The 19,565-nt window shown below is 40.7% G+C and overlaps 1 protein-coding gene across 4 annotated transcripts; it reads left to right on the forward strand.

The window, feature by feature from the left end:
* The first annotated feature begins 75 nt into the window (after positions 1-75).
* Positions 76-18,010, forward strand: SCP2 (sterol carrier protein 2). Of its 4 annotated transcripts, none has more exons than XM_017805460.1 (16): positions 85-232; positions 1,777-1,831; positions 2,393-2,464; positions 2,969-3,100; positions 3,686-3,750; positions 4,793-4,919; positions 5,796-5,859; positions 6,102-6,188; positions 6,774-6,924; positions 7,419-7,566; positions 9,150-9,257; positions 11,061-11,214; positions 13,793-13,883; positions 14,480-14,609; positions 15,850-15,929; positions 17,136-18,010. In XM_017805460.1, exons 1-16 carry the CDS (start codon positions 191-193, stop codon positions 17,229-17,231), a joined length of 1,602 nt encoding a protein of 533 aa, XP_017660949.1. In that variant the 5' UTR covers positions 85-190; the 3' UTR covers positions 17,232-18,010. The 4 variants fall into 4 exon arrangements, with proteins under 4 accessions (XP_017660950.1, XP_017660951.1, XP_017660949.1 ...); XM_017805459.1 differs by having other exon boundaries at positions 86-232; positions 13,790-13,883; XM_017805461.1 differs by lacking the exons at positions 14,480-14,609; positions 15,850-15,929; positions 17,136-18,010 and having other exon boundaries at positions 76-232; positions 11,061-11,243; positions 13,790-13,883.
* The last annotated feature ends 1,555 nt before the right edge of the window (positions 18,011-19,565 follow it).

The raw sequence follows: 19,565 nt of genomic DNA on the forward strand, positions 1-19,565 counted from the left end.
CATGGCTGTGCTATGGACGGGTTCAACCCGTTCGGGGCCGCACCGGGTCCTCCGCTCCTTTAAGGGGCGTGGCGGCGCTGGCCCGCCTCCGTCGCTCTTCCCGTCCCTCGGTGTCGCTGAGGGCCCGCGGGTCGCGGCGACAGCGGCAGGACAAGGAGGAGCAGGAGCAGGAGGAGGTCACACTGCCATCATGCAGCGCCGGGTGTTCGTGGTGGGCGTCGGGATGACCAAGGTACCGCCCCCCGCCCTCCCCGACACCGCGTGTGTGAGGGGGAACGGCCCGGGCCAGGCTGGGCTCGGCGGGTGTCCCTTGTGTGCGCTGAGGGGACGCGGGGGGAGGTCGTCCGCTCCCTCCCTCCCCGGTGGGGTGAAGCCCCTCACCGCGCCTGGCGCCGCCTCAGCGGGCCCTGGCGGGGCAGAGCCGTGCGGTGCCGGCCCGGGAGGCAGCGGCGCCGCGCAAAGTCCGCCCGCGCCCGGCGTGAGGGGGAGGCCGGAGCGCGGCCAAGGGGAACGTGGTGAGCCCGCAGAGCGGGTCGATACCACAGACCTGCAGTGGGCACAGTGTCCCCAGAGTGTCACCGCAGCCGCTGGCCCGCGGCTTGGCCTTGCCCGAGGGGCTCAGGGCAGTTCTGTACCCGGTCACTCAGCGGCCAGCACAGTTTCCTCCACAGCTCCCTGAGAGCGGGTTGCAGGCAGGTGCGTGTGGGGCGCTTCTCCCCAGTAACAAGTGACAGGACAAAAGGAAATGGCTTCAAGTTTCCACAGGAGAGGCTTAGGAGTAGGCTTAGGATTAAGTAAAATTTCTTCACCCATAAAAATTGCCAAGCCCAGGAAGAGGCAGCCCAGGGCAGTGGTGGAGTCACCTGAGGCCATCATTTAGTGGTGGATTTGACAATTCTGGGGTAATGGTGGGACTTGATCTTAAAGGTCTTTTCCAACCTAAATGATTTGATGATTTTCAAAGAGGAGCAAAAGCTAAAGGAACAGACTTTTACAATGATCAACTCGCTGACTGATTTTTCTTATGACCTTCAGTATAAGGTTCTCAGACTAAATTAATGGAAGGAGGCACTACAGAAAGTACAGCAGTGTTGCAAAACACTGGAGTTGGGGAGGAAAGCACAAGGAGGCAGAAAATTAACTTTTGTACACTCACAGGGAACGTCAGATAATTTGTAGAATGAAGACTTTTTTTTTAGCAGCGACACTTTTTGTTAGTGATGTAAAAACACAAAGCACATGTGTTTGTGGTGGACTCTAATGAATCACTGCAAAGAAAATAGAAATGCCATCTCTACTCCAGTGGTGAGGGGTGAGGTATGATAAATTCTGTACAAAAAGCAAGCATTTTCTTGTTACAAATAGGAGTAGAACAAAATAAAGGGGAAGAGAAGTATTTATCAAAGTCTTAGTGAGGATTACGATATCATATATTACGATGAATCAGTGACAATGACAGTTCTTCTCTGTCCCACCTACAGGCTTTGCACAGGGTTATTGTCCATATCCACAGCCATGGATCTTCTTTAAGACTGAGCAAAAATGGCCCTCAGCTTCCATAAAGTGCCACTACTTTATCTGGATTTGGCAGTAGCACTTGGGAATTGTAAAGGTTTTGTGCACATACTTTTGGATCAATTAAATTACACTGTTTGCATTATTTAAAGATGACTTCCAAATTAAATACAAAGCTTTTAAATATACCAGTTTGAGGAAAAAAGGTATTAAATCTCACTGTGATTTTTTTTTTGTTTTTGTTTTGTTTCCTCTTGTCAGTTTTCAAAGCCTAATGAGAATAGTGCTGATTATCCTGAAATGGCTAAGGAAGCAGGTAATTTAATAATAAAGCATTTTGTTTGATTGCTGATGCTTATTTTAAGTCTTACAGTTAATATTTTTATTATACATATGAAGGAACAACTGCTGTTCAGTAAGTAGATACATATAAAAAGAAAAGACCACTCTCACAAAATCCATAACTGACCTGTCCAACTCGCTGTCTCCAATGCTGAAGTCAGCAGGATGGCTTAAAATTGGATTGGACCCTTAAATAATGTAATACTTAGCTGTAGTATTCAAAACATACTTTCATTGGGATGAACAACCTTTGTGCAGGAACACGATTGAATGAAATTTGCTGATAAAGAAACTTGTTCAGAACTCAAAACAGTGTGAAATTGTCCTTGTGAGTATTAAGGTACAAGACTACATTAACCATTTGCATCATATAACAATGAATTTGTACGACTCTCTTTTTCTAGTTTGAATGCAGGAATTGTACATACTACTACATACTACAGCAACTAGGGTTGCTTGTTATGGTTGTGAGAGCTGCTTTTTTTTTTCCCCCTTCAATTTTAATTTTTTTTTTCGACTTGTAACTGTTTTTTAGGCCAGGCAGCTTTAGCTGATGCTGGGATTCCTTACTCAGCAGTGAAGCAGGCGTGTGTGGGTTATGTTTATGGTAAGTAATGTTTGATTGGGATGTGACATCCGTGGCAGTTGCAGACATCTGTGTGGATAAAATTTATCCACATCTGTGTGGATAAAGTATGGGGGAATCCCGTCCATAAGCTTTCTATTATGGGGAAATCTATTTAGAGAGAGTTTTGCATTTACTTTCTTCCTGCTTCTCTCTTAATGGCTGTATTATGGCAACTGGAGTAGGGTCAGTCAGCTGTGATACCTACAGCAGCTTTCAAGCTGCACCTCTAAGTCCTTTCTGCCCCTTTATCACAGAAGCCTGTTATCACAGAAGCAGGACAAACTTCTGTCTTTAAAATCTGTTGAGTTTCACCTTTTTTCTGAGGTTCTTTGCTGTGGATACCTGGCAGACACACTCAAGGGGACAGTTCGGAAGTTCAAGTTTACAGTTTAAGTGGTAGCACTGCACATATATGGCAGGATTTCTTTTTGTGAGTGGAGTTGGAGTTTGTACCTTACTTTAATGCTGTGTTTCTCTCTAAAGGTGACTCTACCTGTGGACAGAGGGCCGTCTACCACGGGTTGGGTCTGACTGGCATTCCCATCGTTAATGTCAACAACAACTGTGCCACTGGATCCACTGCTTTGTTCATGGCCAGACAATTAGTAGAAGGAGGTGAGTTGTTTTGCTCTGGAGCTGGGTAACACATAGTCTCTATTTCTATGAAAGGAAAAGGAGAGAAGAATCTGCTAAAAAGCCTAGCTTTTAATTTTTTTTTTTAACTTGAAGTTAACACAAGTGTTTGACTAACACATTTTTGGAGGGGAGGGGAAGAGCAATGCCTTGTGACAGACTGCTTTGAACTGATAGATGAGCATTTCCTTCTGTTTCTGCAGTTCCTTTATGGACTTTGATACTTTCTTGCACTTAAATGCTGATGTTTCTGTGGTGAAAACTAGAGTAACGCTGTATGATTATTCTAGTATTTGTAGCAGAGACATAAGTGCTTGCTTGTCTAAGATAATTGCTGGCAAATGGTTAAAATAAACCCAAATCCTGGAGCAGTCTCTCATTCCTGAGTATCAATATGTTTGTATCAATTTAATTTCCACTTTAATTTGACTCCCTTTCAAAAATGAAGGAAGGAGGAAGGGCGGCTGGTAGATGTTTATGTACATATCTTATAATTGAATAGTTGTTAGTACACAGTGTCATTTATAATCACATTGTGCTTTAAATGGCCACAAATTTTATTTTAAGGTTTGGCAGACTGTGTTCTGGCACTTGGCTTTGAGAGGATGGCAAAAGGATCTCTTGCTACAGGTGTAAGTGTCTGAAACACTTCATATGTTCTGTGTTTGTAGCGAGTTACACCTCCTCACTCTCTGAGACATATTCTCATTTATCCCAGTTGCTTCATGATGTTGGTGTAGGTGATTACAAAATAAACCATTATTTTGATCCACAGAAACTTTTAATGAGTTTTATCATTCTGATGACAGCTGACGTGCAAATTTTGCACAAAATGTTTCAGAATTAATTTTGTGTAATATGTCCTGCTTCTAGTATTTTGTCAAGACTATGTTAAAGGTTGGGTTAATAGGGAACAATGAAAATACCAGATGGAATACTGAAGCTTTGAGTAATTGAAGTGTCTTCCTCAAAATGACACAGCAAATCAAAGAAATAATCTGAGTCTTCTGGCTTGATGCTTACTCAGTTGACCTGTTAAAACACTTTCCCAAAACTTGAGGGCTTCTTGACTCTTCTTTGTTTTTACTGGAGCAGTCTGTGGGAGTATGTTTATATTTTGCCTTATGGCAAACTGTATTAGAGACCATGTGTCATTTAACTACAGAACTGCCAAATTTGGTAATATGTGCAAGAGGTTTGGGTGAGAAATGTTACATTTAACAAGTGATAAAAATGAGCATGGGTTATCTTTTAACATGCTCTACAATATTTCATCTAAGCTTCATTGAAAATATTACTATAGAATTAATTTTGTAACTTGAAACTATATTAACTGTAGGGTTTTAAGTGAGGGGAAAAATACCCAATGTCCTCTGCTGAAAATAGTGACTGTGGTAGAAATCACATAGCAATGATCCTTGCCTTGAATCAGTGCAGTGGTTATAATGTTAAGCATTTTCTGCTTATTTACTCTTTTTCCTAGTTGGGAAATTACGAATGCTTAAAAACAGGTCACTGAAGTGTAACCTACTGTCCAGTGGAACTGTTAAATGATCAGAAAAACCTTTATTTTCCTTGAAATCCATGGCACTTTTGTGGTGATGTTGTAGAGAAAAAGAAATTATGACTTTCTTCGTAACTATTTCTCTTTGTAACTATTTCTGTTCTCTTTAGTTTTCAGACAGAACTAATCCAATGGACAAACACATGGAAATTATGATAAATAAATACGGCTTAGCAAGTGCTCCAGTGGCACCTCAGTTGTTTGCAAGCGCTGGCAAAGAACATATGGAGAAATATGGTATGTTAAAATACATTTTTTCATTGTCTTCTTTTAATGAATTGATTTAAAATAGTATATTAGGATTTTGTTTTTAAAAAATGGTAGCATTCAGTATCTTTTCTTTTACCCAAGTGCTGCAACTGCAGCATCTACAGCTCACACACGAGGGAATACATTTGGATAAAGAGTTCCCTACAGAACAGCTGGTGATGTGTAGGCAAACAAAACCATCAGGAGACAGAATTAAGGCTGTGATACAGTGTCTGGTGACTGTGCTCATGGTATGGTCCGTGTCTGTGTAAGGTGTGAACAATCAGCCTGCATAACTTCCTGCATTTTTAGCTTGTGCCTTAGGATGGGTGGATGGGCTCGGGACTGGATTCCTTGGCAAAAACTGTTGGGTGTTTGATTTAATACCTTGAACTAGGCTGCTGACACTGCTGTTTCTTACCCCCTCAGCAGATAAGAGAATTGGTCCCAAGGTAACAGGATGGACAGTTGTGCATCTTTTACTTGCACTTATTTTTAGACTATTATAGGGAAAAATGTTAGGCTCTAATATTTCACTGCAGCTGTTTTGCACCGGTAGGAAAATGAGCATTCAAGTTTCAGTTGTATGGTAATACATCAAATAAAATGCACTTATTTTCTGTATTTTTATGTAACTGTTAGGTAGTCAAGTGGCTTGTTCTGTTAGCTAGAACTCAACCATGTTGAGTAGTCTTTATGTAATTTTGAGACCTAAGCTGAGCTCTAAGGAAAGCCTTGATAATAATGAGTCTCTTGTAAAGATGCTTGTAAAGGTCAGATGCTTATGACACAATATTTAAACTGTTACGTTACCACTGTTTGGGTAAACAGAATATTTCAACACAGCTTTCTTTCCCCTTCCAGGGACAAATCCAGAGTACTTTGCAAAAATTGCATGGAAGAATCACAGCCATTCAACTAACAACCCGTGAGTTGTGTGCTCTGCTCCTGTACTGAACATCCCTTGTTAAAAAATTCATGCACCACCAAGTACTATTTTTAGAAATGCTTTATGGAGTATATTCTTTACTGTGGAATGAGAATTTTCCCCAGCATAAATTCTATGTCCAATGCCTTATACGTTGTAAAACCAGCTCTATAGCTGCCTAATAGTGTGATCTGAGTATGTCTAGTGCTGAAACTGAGATGGCATCTGTGTGTTGTCCTCAGGTATTCCCAGTTCCAGAAGGAGTACACATTAGATGAAGTTCTGCAATCTCGCAAAATTTTTGATTACTTGACTGTCTTACAGTGTTGGTAAGGAGAGGACTTTGTATTGTGAAATAAATCTTGATGTTCAGACAAATACGGTGGGACATCTATTTAAATAAAAGTCTGTTTGCGTGTAAATTAAAATTTACAGATGACTTTAAGGAAAACTTTTTATAGATAAAACAAATGTGGAAACTCTGTCATGACCAAGCGCTGGATACTTGTTCACAGTGCAATACAATGAGCTGAAATATGTTTTATACTTTGGGGTTCTCACATAATTCTGCATCTTTTACTCAGGTGCAGCCATTGCTGTTAAGTGTTGATTTTTCTCTTCAGTGTTTCCTATACACTCTTGGTCTGTTTATAGCCAAGTAGAAGCTTTGATTTTTCCTACATTGAAAAACCTTTATGATATGTTTCTATTTTGATGTCATGATTTTCAAATGTCTGGTATAAATATTACTGCAAGTGCCCAGTAAACACTGTTGGAATTTATAGTTTCAGCCAAAGAAAATGTCTTTTCATTTGTCCTCTTTGGTTTTTTTTGGTTTGTCTTAAAAGATAAATCTATGGAAGATCTACATTACTAATTTAGAATAATGACATCATTATTTTTCTTTCACTCAGTCCAACATCAAATGGTGCTGCAGCTGCAATTTTGGCTAATGAGGAGTTTGTGAAAAGGCACAAGTTGCAGCCAAAAGCTGTGGAAATTCTAGCCCAGGTGATGGCTACTGATTATCCAAGCACATTCGAAGAAAACAGTTGTATGAAGATGGTGGGTTTACAATTCCCTGTTCTCTGGTACTCGTTGGGATGGTTCTTCTGGGGTTTTTGGTTTATGGTTTCTTGTTGTTTTTTTTTTTCTGCTGCAGTCATGTTCTGTTTAGGTTTAAAATACAGTCCTAGTCAGTGGCTGATAGAAAAAGGGAACAAGACAGTTTGAAGATTTGTTGCAAGGCTGTTGGTCTGACTCACACAAAGGAGCAATGTGGCTGGTAAACAAGGTCCAGAAAATAGAGGATATTCCCCAGAAAGTATTTGCATACCAGCAACAAGACTTAGAATGTATAATTTCTTTCTGTACAATTCATATTGTACAAATATTAAACTCTGATATGTGATACATTAAAATAAATCAGAATACCACCTCCTCTGGGTTACTTTCACTGACAGGATATATAGAAGCACGTTTAAAATTAAGTGTAGACATGAAATGGCTGGCTGTACTTCTTTAATGCTGCTTTAACATACAATTGCTTCTTTTGGCAGGTTGGCTATGACATGACTAAAAAAGCTGCACAGAAATGTTTTGAACAAGCAGGCCTAAAGCCCACAGATGTTGATGTGATTGAACTTCATGATTGCTTCTCAGTTAATGAGTTCCTTACCTACGAAGCTCTGGGGCTGTGTCCAGAAGGTAACAGCATCAATGGACATCACTGTTTTATTAAAGTGGAAAGCACTAAAAATACCCAAATTAAGGATTCCTGTGATCTCAGTATTATGCCCTTTTTTCAGGGCTACGTACTTACCTACCCCAAGATCTCCATCCAGGTATTTCCTTTTAAGAGGATAAAAACTGGACAAGAATTGCCAATAGAGGGCCTTAGCAAGTCACTGATCTTTGAAACATCTTTGCCTCAGCAATGTTGGCAAGCAGTGACCATGCCTCTAAAGTCAGCTGGGTAACAATGCACAATCTGCCCAGATTAGTGTAATGCCATTGAAGTGGGTGGATTTACAACAGGTTAAGTGGTAGTGGAGTTTAGTTCTGTGTATGTAAGTCAAACCATTAAAATTTTCAACTGAAGAGGTTTTCGAACTGCTACTTCAGTTTGTGATATATTTAAATTTTAAACATATTCTTGCTTTGCATAAATTACCATCTAACATAATCTTTCTCTAATATGTTTTTAACTGATTTTGAGAAAATACCATATTCTGGCACTAGGTGGTATATTGAGTCTGAGCTTTCTTACCAAAACAGAGACATCCGTGGAACTCCAAGGTGACTTTTTATGTGTTTGTAGGTCTTCAAATATTTGCCTTTGAATGGTTGCTTTTGACTGTCATTTTTGCTATATTTTTATGGTATCTGCAGCAAAAATGGTAAATTTTTGACATTATTTAAATAGGTACATTAAGCTCTTTAGCTTCATTTCTTTGATTGATACAGAAGAATCCTGATGGTAGTTGCTTATTCGCCTGAAAAGTCTTGTGCATGGTAATTTAACAGTGCAGGTCTCACAATCTTTAGTCAGTCTGACCTTAATAGTAGATGGAACTCATCTTGCAACGGTAGATTAATTAGGCATAGAGATTAATGAAAGGGCATAAACCACACTGTGGGTTCAGATCTGCAAGACCAACCTGGTGTTCTCACTTAGTGGCAGAAGTAAGTTATAAGTACAGGAACCACAGCAGATTCTTTTTAGATTTCAAAGTAATAATCTGGGCCCAAGAAGCTCGTACAAGAATAAAGGAATAAGAGCTTGGTTAAAAGGGAGAACTGTCTGTAGTCTGGAAAGCTGTGTAATTCTAAGACCACTGGTCTTAAGAGTGGTTTTATTTACTATCTTAATGTCTTAATGCAGCCTTTGTGGCAAAGGCTCGTGTCCAACTTGGTGTTGACCTCCCATGTACTGGGGGTCACAAACTACAACTCTTTTACAAAAGACATAGTTATCACTGCAGTTTCGTGAGCAAAGTAATAAATAGCTGCATTATATTGGTTATATCAAAATACTGTATATCAACAAAACAATTCAACAGCAAATTAAAAACCACTTTTGTATCAAATACTTCTCTTCCCTGTTTCACTTTCTCCAGTTATATAGCAATTCTCACTAAGGTAGTTGGGCTAATTCCAGTCGACTCTTTGTGAAATATGAGCTGTAGCATTTCCTGGGTTTTGCCTGACATGCAGCATCTCTGGTAAGTGACAGAATTGACAAATCACTTACAAAGACCATTTTTCTTACATAAATACTGTTTTCATAGGAAGAGCATGTGACCTGATCGACAGAGGAGACAATACTTACGGAGGAAAATGGGTGATTAATCCCAGTGGTGGCTTGATTTCAAAGGGACACCCTCTTGGTGCCACAGGTAAGCAAGGACACTTCACTGAGTCACAACCCTTAAATAGGAGATGCAGCCCTTGAGCAGGCAGGGGCTTCCCACTGATGTTTGACACATGAGAGCCTCACCATCAGCTCCAGAGCTTCTTTCCAGTTTCTCATTTCCAAATAATGCAAGTGTTAAGGCAGATTCACCACACAGGATTGCTCAAACCTATGTGAATTTGACCATTAGCATTGACTTAACTTTTGGTTCTTATTTTTTTTTTTGGTGTTACTAAAGCAATCTGCAAACAGTTAAACTTGTTTTTTTCCTAAATAATTGCTCAATAGTACAGTTTCTGATTAATGTGGTTTGAATAACTGTTTTTATATTATGTCATCCTTTAAATTTGAGATCTTGGAGGCTTTTACTGCCTCTGAATAGCCTGTTCCATTGTTAGCTGTACTAGAAGCCATATCTGTTAAGTCTTGCATGTCAAAATATTTATCTGATGTTTACAACAGAAGCTCCCTTAGTCACCATTTACCAGCAGCATGGCTTTTCCTTTTTGTTTGTTGGTTTTTGTTTTTTTTTGGTTTCTGTAAAATGCTGTGCTTGTTACCAAATGAGTTGGCTCTTGGATAAAATGTGATTGGATTTGTGAAGATAATTCACCTTCCTTGTTTGGAAATGAGAAGTTGTCAGAAAACTGGAGAAGAAGAAACCTTGTAAAACAGCAAACCTTAATCTAAACAGCTGTAACAGTGAGATAATACACAATTGGTGTCGGGGGCAGGAGGAGTTTTTAGGAAACTTTGGAGAAAAAAGGTTGCAGATAAATGAGCCTGTGGGTGTCTAACAGGATGAGAGTGTTGCATTGCCAGGTTTGAGTTAGTTTTTTGTCAGTTCCAGTGACAGATGTAGAGGCAGTTATTGGTATTTTTGCCTCTCTATTGCCATGGGATGGAGGAAGAGTTGTTAAATTTCCCAACCATGCTAGGGCAGGCTGCACCACTGTGCACACTCACTCCTTGAGGCTGAGAGAGTGTCAATGAAACCTATTCTATGGCTGGAATGATAAAATTCCTTGACTTGAGTCATGCTTTTCATAATGTGTTAAATTCAGTCCATAACATGCAGATTCCTTGTCTGCCTTGCCCAATGGGCTGTGCAGTTGTCCAGGGGACGGGATGGAGGGAAGGAGAAATATGTGAGAAATGTCTGGAGAAGGGCAGTGGGGCTGGGGAAGGGTCTGGAGCACTAGGAGGGGCTGAGGGAGCTGGGGGGGCTCAGCCTGGAGGACAGGAGGCTCAGGGGGCCTTCTGGCTCTCTGCAACTCCCTGACAGGAGGGTGGGGCCGGGGGAGTCGGGCTCTGCTCCCAGGGAACAAGGGACGGACGGGAAAGGGGGAAGTGGCCTCAAGCTGTGCCAGGGGAGGTTCAAGTTGGAATCAGGAAGTTCTTCCCAGAAAGGGTGATCGGGCTTTGGAATGGGCTGCCCAGGGAGGTGATGGAGTCACCGTCCCTGGAGGTGTTCAAGGAAAGAGTGGACGTGGCATTAGTGTCATGGTCTAGTTGCCATGGTGGTGTTGGGTCTTAGGTTGGACTCATCATTCCAGAGGTCTTTTCCAACCTAATTGATCCTGTGATTCTGCGTGTGGTGGAATCGGTCTCTAACTACAGAAAGAGCTGATGGAACAATAGGGTAAACGTAATCCCAGAGTCAGGGCTGCGATGAAAAGGGGTTCTCCTCCCTTTGTGCCTCCCAGGGAGATCTGTCCCTAGATTCCCGCGCTGGCAGGAAAGTAGCTTTCCCAGTGCCCTGACGGCTCTGCGCTCGATGTTTCAGGGCTGGCGCAGGTCGCGGAGCTCTGCTGGCAGCTGCGCGGCCTGGCGGGGCGGCGGCAGGTGCCGGGGGCGAAGGTCGCGCTGCAGCACAACCTGGGGCTCGGCGGGGCCGTCGTGGTGACCCTGTTCGGCATGGGCTTCCCGCGGGGACACAGGTGAGACGGGGCTTCCCGCGGGGACACAGGTGAGACGGGGCCGCCACGGCACGGGGCACCGCGGGGCGCGCTCACGGGCCTGGCCCTGCTCCTCTGGGCTGCGCACGGTGAGAGAGGGCGAACTGCTGCGGGAACATTCCTGCCCCTCACCCTGTGCCCCCGTGGCTTTGTGCCTCAGAACTCGGTTATGTTAGAGTTGTGGGTGCTGCTGCGCAAAGAAGAGAGTGCGCTGTTAACTCAACTTGCTCTCGCTGGAAACTTGCTCAGTAACTCTTCTGTAGCCGCAGCCGTGTTGCTGAGGCTGTAACTCACACACTGCCCTGACTCCGGGAAATAATACGAGTTGGGAGGTACTGAAAAGAGTGTGTTTGGCAAACAACGTGTACTCGGAGTTGGGAGTCATGGAAAAGAGGAAACCGGTCCCTAAAAATGGGTCATGTGGCTGTTTCTAAGGAAATGTCCAATGTTTGGAGGAGAAAAAAGTCAGCAAAACAAAACAAACCCTTCCAAGAACAAAACAGGCCACATCACAATGAATGAATTGAAAGTAGGCATCTGCTAAAAACAGCAAGACATCCATGGGAATAGAGATACCCACTGCTTGGCTTCCCAAAGAATTGCTCTTAGCTGTGTTCCATGTGGTATTGTGAGTACTCAGAAGAGTTCAGGTGTGTTACTGGTCCAGTCCTGGCTACAGAATTTGCAGTTGTAGCCTTTTTCGGAGTGAGAGGAGAACAGTGCTACAAAGGTGTCTGCACTCTGCTACAGTTCTGTGCTGAGGTGGACAGGAATGGAGAGAAAACAAAATTTGTATTATACTAGAATTTCAGGAGAGACTTTTTATACACAATTCCCTTTACATTTTCACTTTCAACTTTGCTCAGAAAGATGGAGCTGCTCTTTGTGGGACTTAAAGGCTTTTAAAGGTTGATGCCAATACTTTATATTTGCTCTAAAAACCTGTGAAGAGCAAAATTTATCAACTGGCCTTACAGTAATAAATATTCTCCTCCCTCCCAACTCATATTTCTGATGTCTATTTTAGCTAAACCTGAGCAGATCCTGGGAGGTGATGATATAATCTGGAAGAGGTGACAAGAGAAGCTTGGAAGGGCTGCAGCAGTATTTTTTGTAGTATAGAGTCAGGAGTGATAATCCAGTCACTTCTGTGATCTCTAAGAGGTTGTCCTATGTGAGAAAATAGGTGTGATAGAGGAAGAATGTTTTCTCAGGGCTTCTCTTCAGACTTGCTCACAGAACTGGGCAGGGGGTGTTGGGGCAGTTTTAAATCAGAGGGGGAAGGACTGTTACAGGGAATGTACTATTTTCCACTGCTTTGAGCTTTGTCTTTTAAAATACTGTAACTTTATGGAACAGAGAAACTGTTGCTATTTTTATATCCTTAACCTTGAGGTACTGCTAGAAGTGTAGTACCTTCCTGTCAGGAAGAGCTTTGCATGTAGATATACTGTTTCTCCTGAAGAAATGAAGTTTAATTTACTACAGCTCAGGTCACTCTCATTGGTGTTGAAAATTTTTAAAATACTTTGTTAGGTACAACTCAAAGCAGAGAAACCTTAGCAGGGCTCATTTCATCTTCCATTGGAGAGGCTTAAAATCCTTTAGTTCCCCAAAGGCTCTGTGTGGGAGATCCCTGACATGGAGTTGCACTAATGTATATCAGACTTTGGAATGAAAGAGCCTGATCTCTTCAGACACCTCTTACGTAACTGATTTATGATGTGCATTGTGTAATTAAGGGAAAGGTGGTGAAATTCCGTGTTTATGGAGATATTTCACACCAGTTTGCTACAGCAATGTATGTAGAACTAACCACTGATTCCAGATCTGGCCTGTGACTTTAGTAAGAGCTGACAGGAATGTGCATCCAGGTGAATGGCAACAGCACTTGATCCATTTGGATTTTTAAACAGTTCTGCTTTTTATTTGGTTGGGTTTTTTTTTTTTTAATACCTTACAAATTTTGCATCCTGTTAGTACAGCCCTGGTTTATTAATAAATTGGATGTCTCTCCTTCAGATGACAGTGCCCACTATTGCTACCCTGTACACTTGTGGGGCAGTGTCAGCACCACACCAGTAAGCTCCAGCAACATTTCTTAGGCAGTTCTGTCACTTCAGTAATACCAGGCCTGACCACAGTTTTGGACTCTGCTGCCAAGAGATGGTAATAACTGTAAACTTGTTTTTCCTGCTGCTTGAATTGCCATTTCTTTGGACATCTCCATGCTTGGCTCTGTGTGCCCCTGCAGAAATGAAGAGTTGGGTTTCATGCTGCTGTCAGGCCATGCAGGATGATTGCTCCAGAGAATCAGGAATAATAATATTAATGATTTACTTCCATTATAAAATTAATATTCTGTTCATGCATGAACTTGATACCTGATGTGATTGTAATTCAAGCTGTCAAGCCCATGAGAGAGCAAGCTTCACTTTGACAGCAGAGTTGCTCTGTGTTGCTGAAATGTTTCTTGCTGGTGTTAGGCCTGTTCATGATGATTTGAGGATGCTGAAGATGTGATTAAAGGTTCATAAATTAATGGTTTTTGTTGCAGCAGTGGCCGCATCGCGGCTGTGCCGCTCAGCGCAGCTCTGGACGGATTTAAATCACAACTGGTCTTCAAAGAGATTGAAAAGAAGCTCCAAGAGGTACTTGACTTATTCTCTTACCTACAACAGGATTTTAATTGGTAACAATGTGTGTGAAACCTGATGGGAAAGAAGTGACATCCGTCACTTCCTCAGCACTGCTCATTGAAACAAATGGTACAAATTTGGTTCTGCTGGGCCAGAAACCTTTCTACCTGTGCCATGATTTTAAATTACCTTTTTTCACATAGTTCCTACCTGCATAAGGCTATTTCAGTGAAGGCAAGTTTAGACTGTACGTGAAGAGCTTGCTAACTAACACGAGAGACTTTGTGTCTGCTGTTGGGTGCTCCCTTTGTAAGTGTGATTAGAGAAATCACATTTTGTCAGACTTCCATCAGGACGAGGCTGTTAGGACTGTGGTAATTTTTCTTAGTTTAATAGATTTTAATCTAGATTTTAGTATAGATAGTCATAGTTTGAGTTTTTTGTTTGTTTAGATTTTTTGGATGGTTGTTTAAATGATGACTAATTGGGGGATACTTTTATATTAGTACAAATGGTAAAGGTTTTTAAATTACTTTCTGTTAAATTCAAACTATCTGAAAATTATGTTGAAGTAAATCACTAACTTTCACATTACCTGGTCATTACAGGAAGGAGAGCAGTTTGTCAAGAAAATTGGTGGAATTTTTGCCTTCAAAATAAAAGATGGTCCTGGTGGGAAAGAAGCAACTTGGGTAGTAGATGTGAAAAATGGTAAAGGCTCTGTGGCAGTTAATTCAGGTCAGTGCTCCTGTATTACGTCAACTGTAGAAAACACATAAAACTAATGGAGATAAACTCATATTCTTTTTAAGCTTTAATGAGCAAAAATTATGTAGAGCTACCTTAATTAATTTTAAACTTTTCTTATTGCTGACACTTTTCATCCAGGATGTTTTGGACCAAGAGTTAAATGTCTTCTATCTGAATCTATCCAGAGATAATTGTGTATTTTCTTAGAGGCTCCAGGCAGATCTGTCATAGACTTCACAGGAGTCAGAATGAAAAATAAAGAAGTAAAAATCAAACCTTGGGGATTTTGTTGTTCTCACCTCTTAAAATTTGGGCCAGAAATGTAACTTGCACCTGTTTTATTTCTCAGTTTATTGGAGACATTGGTAGGTGGTGAGCTGGTCTATCTTGTCAAGTTACTTCTCTGCAGGTAGTTAAGCAACAAAACTTCACTGATTTCAGTGCTGTACCAACTGACAGAAACTGCAAGTTCCATTTTAAAAAAGATAGAAATAAATGAGACACAGACTGAGGGGTGGTGAGGAACCCCATGAAAGTATCAGAAACACAGGATTCATACCCTTGCCTTGAAGGTGTCTTGGCTCATGTCAGAAGTCACACACCCCAGTAAGGCAAATAAAAAAACAAAGACAAGAGTGTGTCCTCAGAGTCTCATCTATCCATGAACCTGCATCACAAACCTTTTAGTTAAAAACAGGAAAAGATGTGTGCAGGTTTTAGCCCTTTGGTATATCTATACCACTTTATATTGGAGCTTATTAAAATAATTTTTCAGTTTATTTTTAGTAAGAAGATCCTAAAAACTTCTGCATTTTAATTAATTCAAATGGGTGCTTTTGGAATGCACATGTTGTTCCCAGGAGAGGACAGGAAATGCCTGGAATGTCAGTAATGAATATCTTCAGAGTGTCACAGGGGAAAACTCATCTATTCTGATTTATTTTAATACTAGCAAATTTAAACTTGATAAAACTGAAAGGCAGCTATCAATGCTTGCAATCAGCATTCTGTCTGATATTATTATTTCTTTTCAAGGAATAAATTTGCTTTCACAAAGGTCCATCTTCCTTCAGTGTTGGTCTCCTGCTGTTATTTTATAATGGCTCTTGGATGTACTTAGGTAACATTTTGCTAACCTGTAGTATCAACAGATTCTTCATGGGGTTGCAACTTCTATTACTGTTTTATTTCTAATTTTGAATCTTCACAGTCAACTCTTCCCTTGCAGATAAGAAGGCAGATTGTACAATCACAATGGCTGACACGGATCTGTTGGCACTCATGACTGGCAAAATGAATCCTCAGACAGTAAGTGCAGCAAACATGGGATGATAAGAGGACTGACTTGTTAGTTCTGAATGTGTTTACATTGAAATTATTTAAATAAATCCCCTGCTCCAAAACTGCTGTGTCTGATCTGAAAAATGACAATTCTTGACCTTGTCTAAACAAATTGGCCAATGTAGGATTAATCAAGAAAGACAGTTTCTGCTCTTCTGAAACAGGTACACACTATCTCAGACATCCTGTAGGTAATCCAGAAGGGGATGTAATAGTTCTTGGTTTGCAGAGAACAGGGGGAATTCAGTGTTTGCAGTGTGCCATAAGAAAGGAGGAATGTGGACCCTCTGGAGCGCTTTATGCTCATAGCTGGCGTTAGTGTAAGGAGTGATCTTGATGCCAAAAAACCAGAAACTGAGATTAATCCACTGAATGCCTGTGATTAGTTGGGGGTTTTTTGTTTGGTTTTGGTTTTTTTTATTCCTCATGTCTGCCAAAAGCAGTCGTAGTGTATGAGTAAAGCAGATGTGTAAGTTTATGTGCTGTCCTTCTAAATTTGAAATGCTCTGGGTAACATTCTTTCAAGTTTTTGGTCTGCTAATCACAGGGTAAATAAGAATTTTCACAAACTGAAGTGTGTCTGGGAGAAGTTTGAAGGTAAAATACATTACAGAAATGTTGTAATGTACAGGTAGAAAATTCAGAAGCAATTGCAGTTTTACACCTACAGTTTGGATATTTTAGTGCATGTGCTTCACCTTTTTACAAGGTCTGGAGGAGAAAAATCAAAATCTTCTGTATATGTGCTTCACAAACTAAATTTGCAAAATTGAATTGATCAGTAACAAAACCAGTTAAGGATTTGAGTTGAGAAATAAGTTGTGGCATCTGCTGTACACTGTGACTTTATGATCTGCAAATGAATTAATCAGTTGTCTTATATGAACACTCAACACCAAAACAGGGAGTGTTGTGCCCTGCTCTGTGTGCAGATCCAGGGTTGGGATAATCCAAGAAACAAGCAATACCAAGTTTAGGTGTCACAAATACGAGAATACAGCTTCCTCAGTTTACTGTTCTACCATCCAGTGCCAGCAAATGCATTTATCCCTGGGTGTGAGGTGTCTGCCAGAACTGTTGGAATTTTCAAACCGCGCATACGTAACTCTCTGGGGGGGTGCATTTGGGGTAATGTGTTGCATTGCATTTCACAGACTCTTTCTTTCTTTCCAGGCATTCTTTCAAGGCAAATTGAAGATTTCTGGGAACATGGGCATGGCAATGAAACTTCAGAATCTACAGCTTCAGCCAGGCAAAGCTAAACTTTGAACTCAGTAGAGTAAATAGTCAGTATTTGATGTTCTTGACAAAAATGTAGAATGAGACTAGACATTATCAATAATATGGAGCAGGCTGGGTTTGATTGGACCTTTCTCACCTAAATTCTGTGGTCAGAGACCTTAATTCTCTTCATAAATTCCATCAGTTTCTCTATGGCTAAGCTGGAGGCACTAACTCTTACAAATGATATATGGTGGGGTTTTGTGACAGTTTTCCTTCTAATCAATATGAAAAATTTTATAAAACTTAGGGTTGAATGAGGCTGCTTTCTGTTGTTCAGGTTAGTTGGGAAGGAAGTGAGGAAAATTATAAATAGTTTGGCATATCAGTTGAGTGAGTTGCATTTTTTAAAAGCTGTAATAGCAGGTCATACAAATGCTTTCAGACTTCCACTCTAACGAATTTGCTGCTGCTTACATTAAAATAGTCTTGTAAAGGGGATCTCTAGCAACATTTTTTTAGAATAACTGTTAGGAATTTGCTATAAAATACTTTTCTTATTACTACTTTGGAATGAAAAAAGAAATAAAGTATCCAGAAGTAAGCAGGAACTAGAATGTTGAAAACAGATTACGTGTGCCAGGAGAGCAGAGAGGGAGTACAACCAATATGTTACCTGTTTTCTCCTGACAAAATCTGGTGTTGATCATGACAAAATTCTTGTCAGTAACATAAAAGCTTTAAGTTCTGTTTTGGGCAAATGTTTTCTGGTTGGAAGTTTAATAGAAAATTAAATATACTTTTCCTGTTCTTCTGTGTGTCTCTTGCTCAGATTTATAAAAATGGATTTCGTGTTAATGTGCTGAACTGACTGTTTTGTTCAGGTTGTCACAAGGGGCACCTGCAGATGTCCATTGTTTCCTCCTCAGGCATTGTCAGTAGATAGTCCATAAACTACATCTCAGCCCAGCAGATACATCTCACATCCTCACATGTGGGCTATGACTGAGGAACTTAGGCTGAAACTTCCACTTCCCTGGTTTAACTAAAATCATAGTTGGACTCAATGATCCTTGTGGGTCCCTTGCAACTCAGCATATTCTGTGATAATAAAAATGAGCCAATTCAAGCCAATCATTCTGCTTCTCTATAGTGAATGGTGACATGTTGCTGAGCAGTAAGAATGGCTCTACTGAATGAGACCAAAAACCTTTGTAGCCCACTAGATTTCTGACAGTTGATAGCTTAGAAGGAATATTAAGATGGCCCAAACATCTGTTTACTTGGAGTACTTTCCTAACTGCCAGTGATTGTAATTTTGTACTTTTTTTTTTTCCCAGCTCATAAATTTGAGCCAAAACTGATAGGTCTGGATTGCCTTTCAGGAGTTTATCCAGTCCCTTTTTGAATCCTTGGACAGCTTTTTTCACATGGGTCATGAGTTTCTGTACCTACACATCACGTGGAATTAAACTTTATCTTCTACATTGCAGTTTTATACCTCTTAAGTTTTTGTTCGTGGGTTTTTTTCATGTTTGATGGTGTTGGTTTGTTGGGTTTTGATTTTTTTTTTTAACTGGAAGAAACCATGAACAGCTTCAGAGGGCTCCTGGTGTTTATAGTCTTGCCCTGTCACCGTCAGGCTTCACAGCTCAAAGAGGACATTCTCCTTAACTGTGTCACATGGAGACACCCTTGTGACCTTTTGGCCCTCCTGGTATCCTTCCTGTATGCTGCCTTCCCATTGTCCTGTTAAAAAGTTTTCTAGATACAAGAGCATTTTCTGCTTTTATTTTTCTTTCCCCAGTTGCTTTTCTGACCACTCCTAGTTTTAAGATTATGTTTTCTTAGATCCCTTAAAACTGGGGGCTCATTTCTTTCCTGCTGACTCAGTGCTTGTTTCTGCCCTGTGAAACTGAAATATTCTTAATTATTGCTCCATATGCTTAATTTATACTGAATTTCTACTGTCTTTTATGGTCCAGGCACTGGGTTTTCAGACCTGCCTGCAGCTCCTGTGCTCAGCCCGGGGCTTTAATATGTAGATGAATCAACATTTGTCACCCCACTGTTCATCTTCTTTTGCAAGGCATTAGTTTTCTGTTAAATAGGACAGAGATGGCCTTGCTCCACTGTAAACTTCTTAAAATACAGTCTGTTCATATGAATCAGGTTTCCTCTTGGGTATTGTTTGTTGACTTATCCAAAGGACTGGAGTAGACAGTGATGTCTCCAATTAAAGCAGTGTTAGCTCTCAATAAAATAACGTTTGTCAATGCACCCACTGCTTTTTTTCTAAGTTCTTGCCATTTGGCTTTGGGTTCAAATAAAGGGGAATTATGGGATTGCAGCAGTAATTTTGTACTGAAAACAGTTTGTTCC

Source organism: Lepidothrix coronata, unplaced genomic scaffold, assembly GCF_001604755.1.
Source record: "Lepidothrix coronata isolate B3197 unplaced genomic scaffold, Lepidothrix_coronata-1.0 Scaffold12, whole genome shotgun sequence".
Classification (NCBI taxonomy): Eukaryota; Metazoa; Chordata; class Aves; order Passeriformes; family Pipridae; genus Lepidothrix; species Lepidothrix coronata.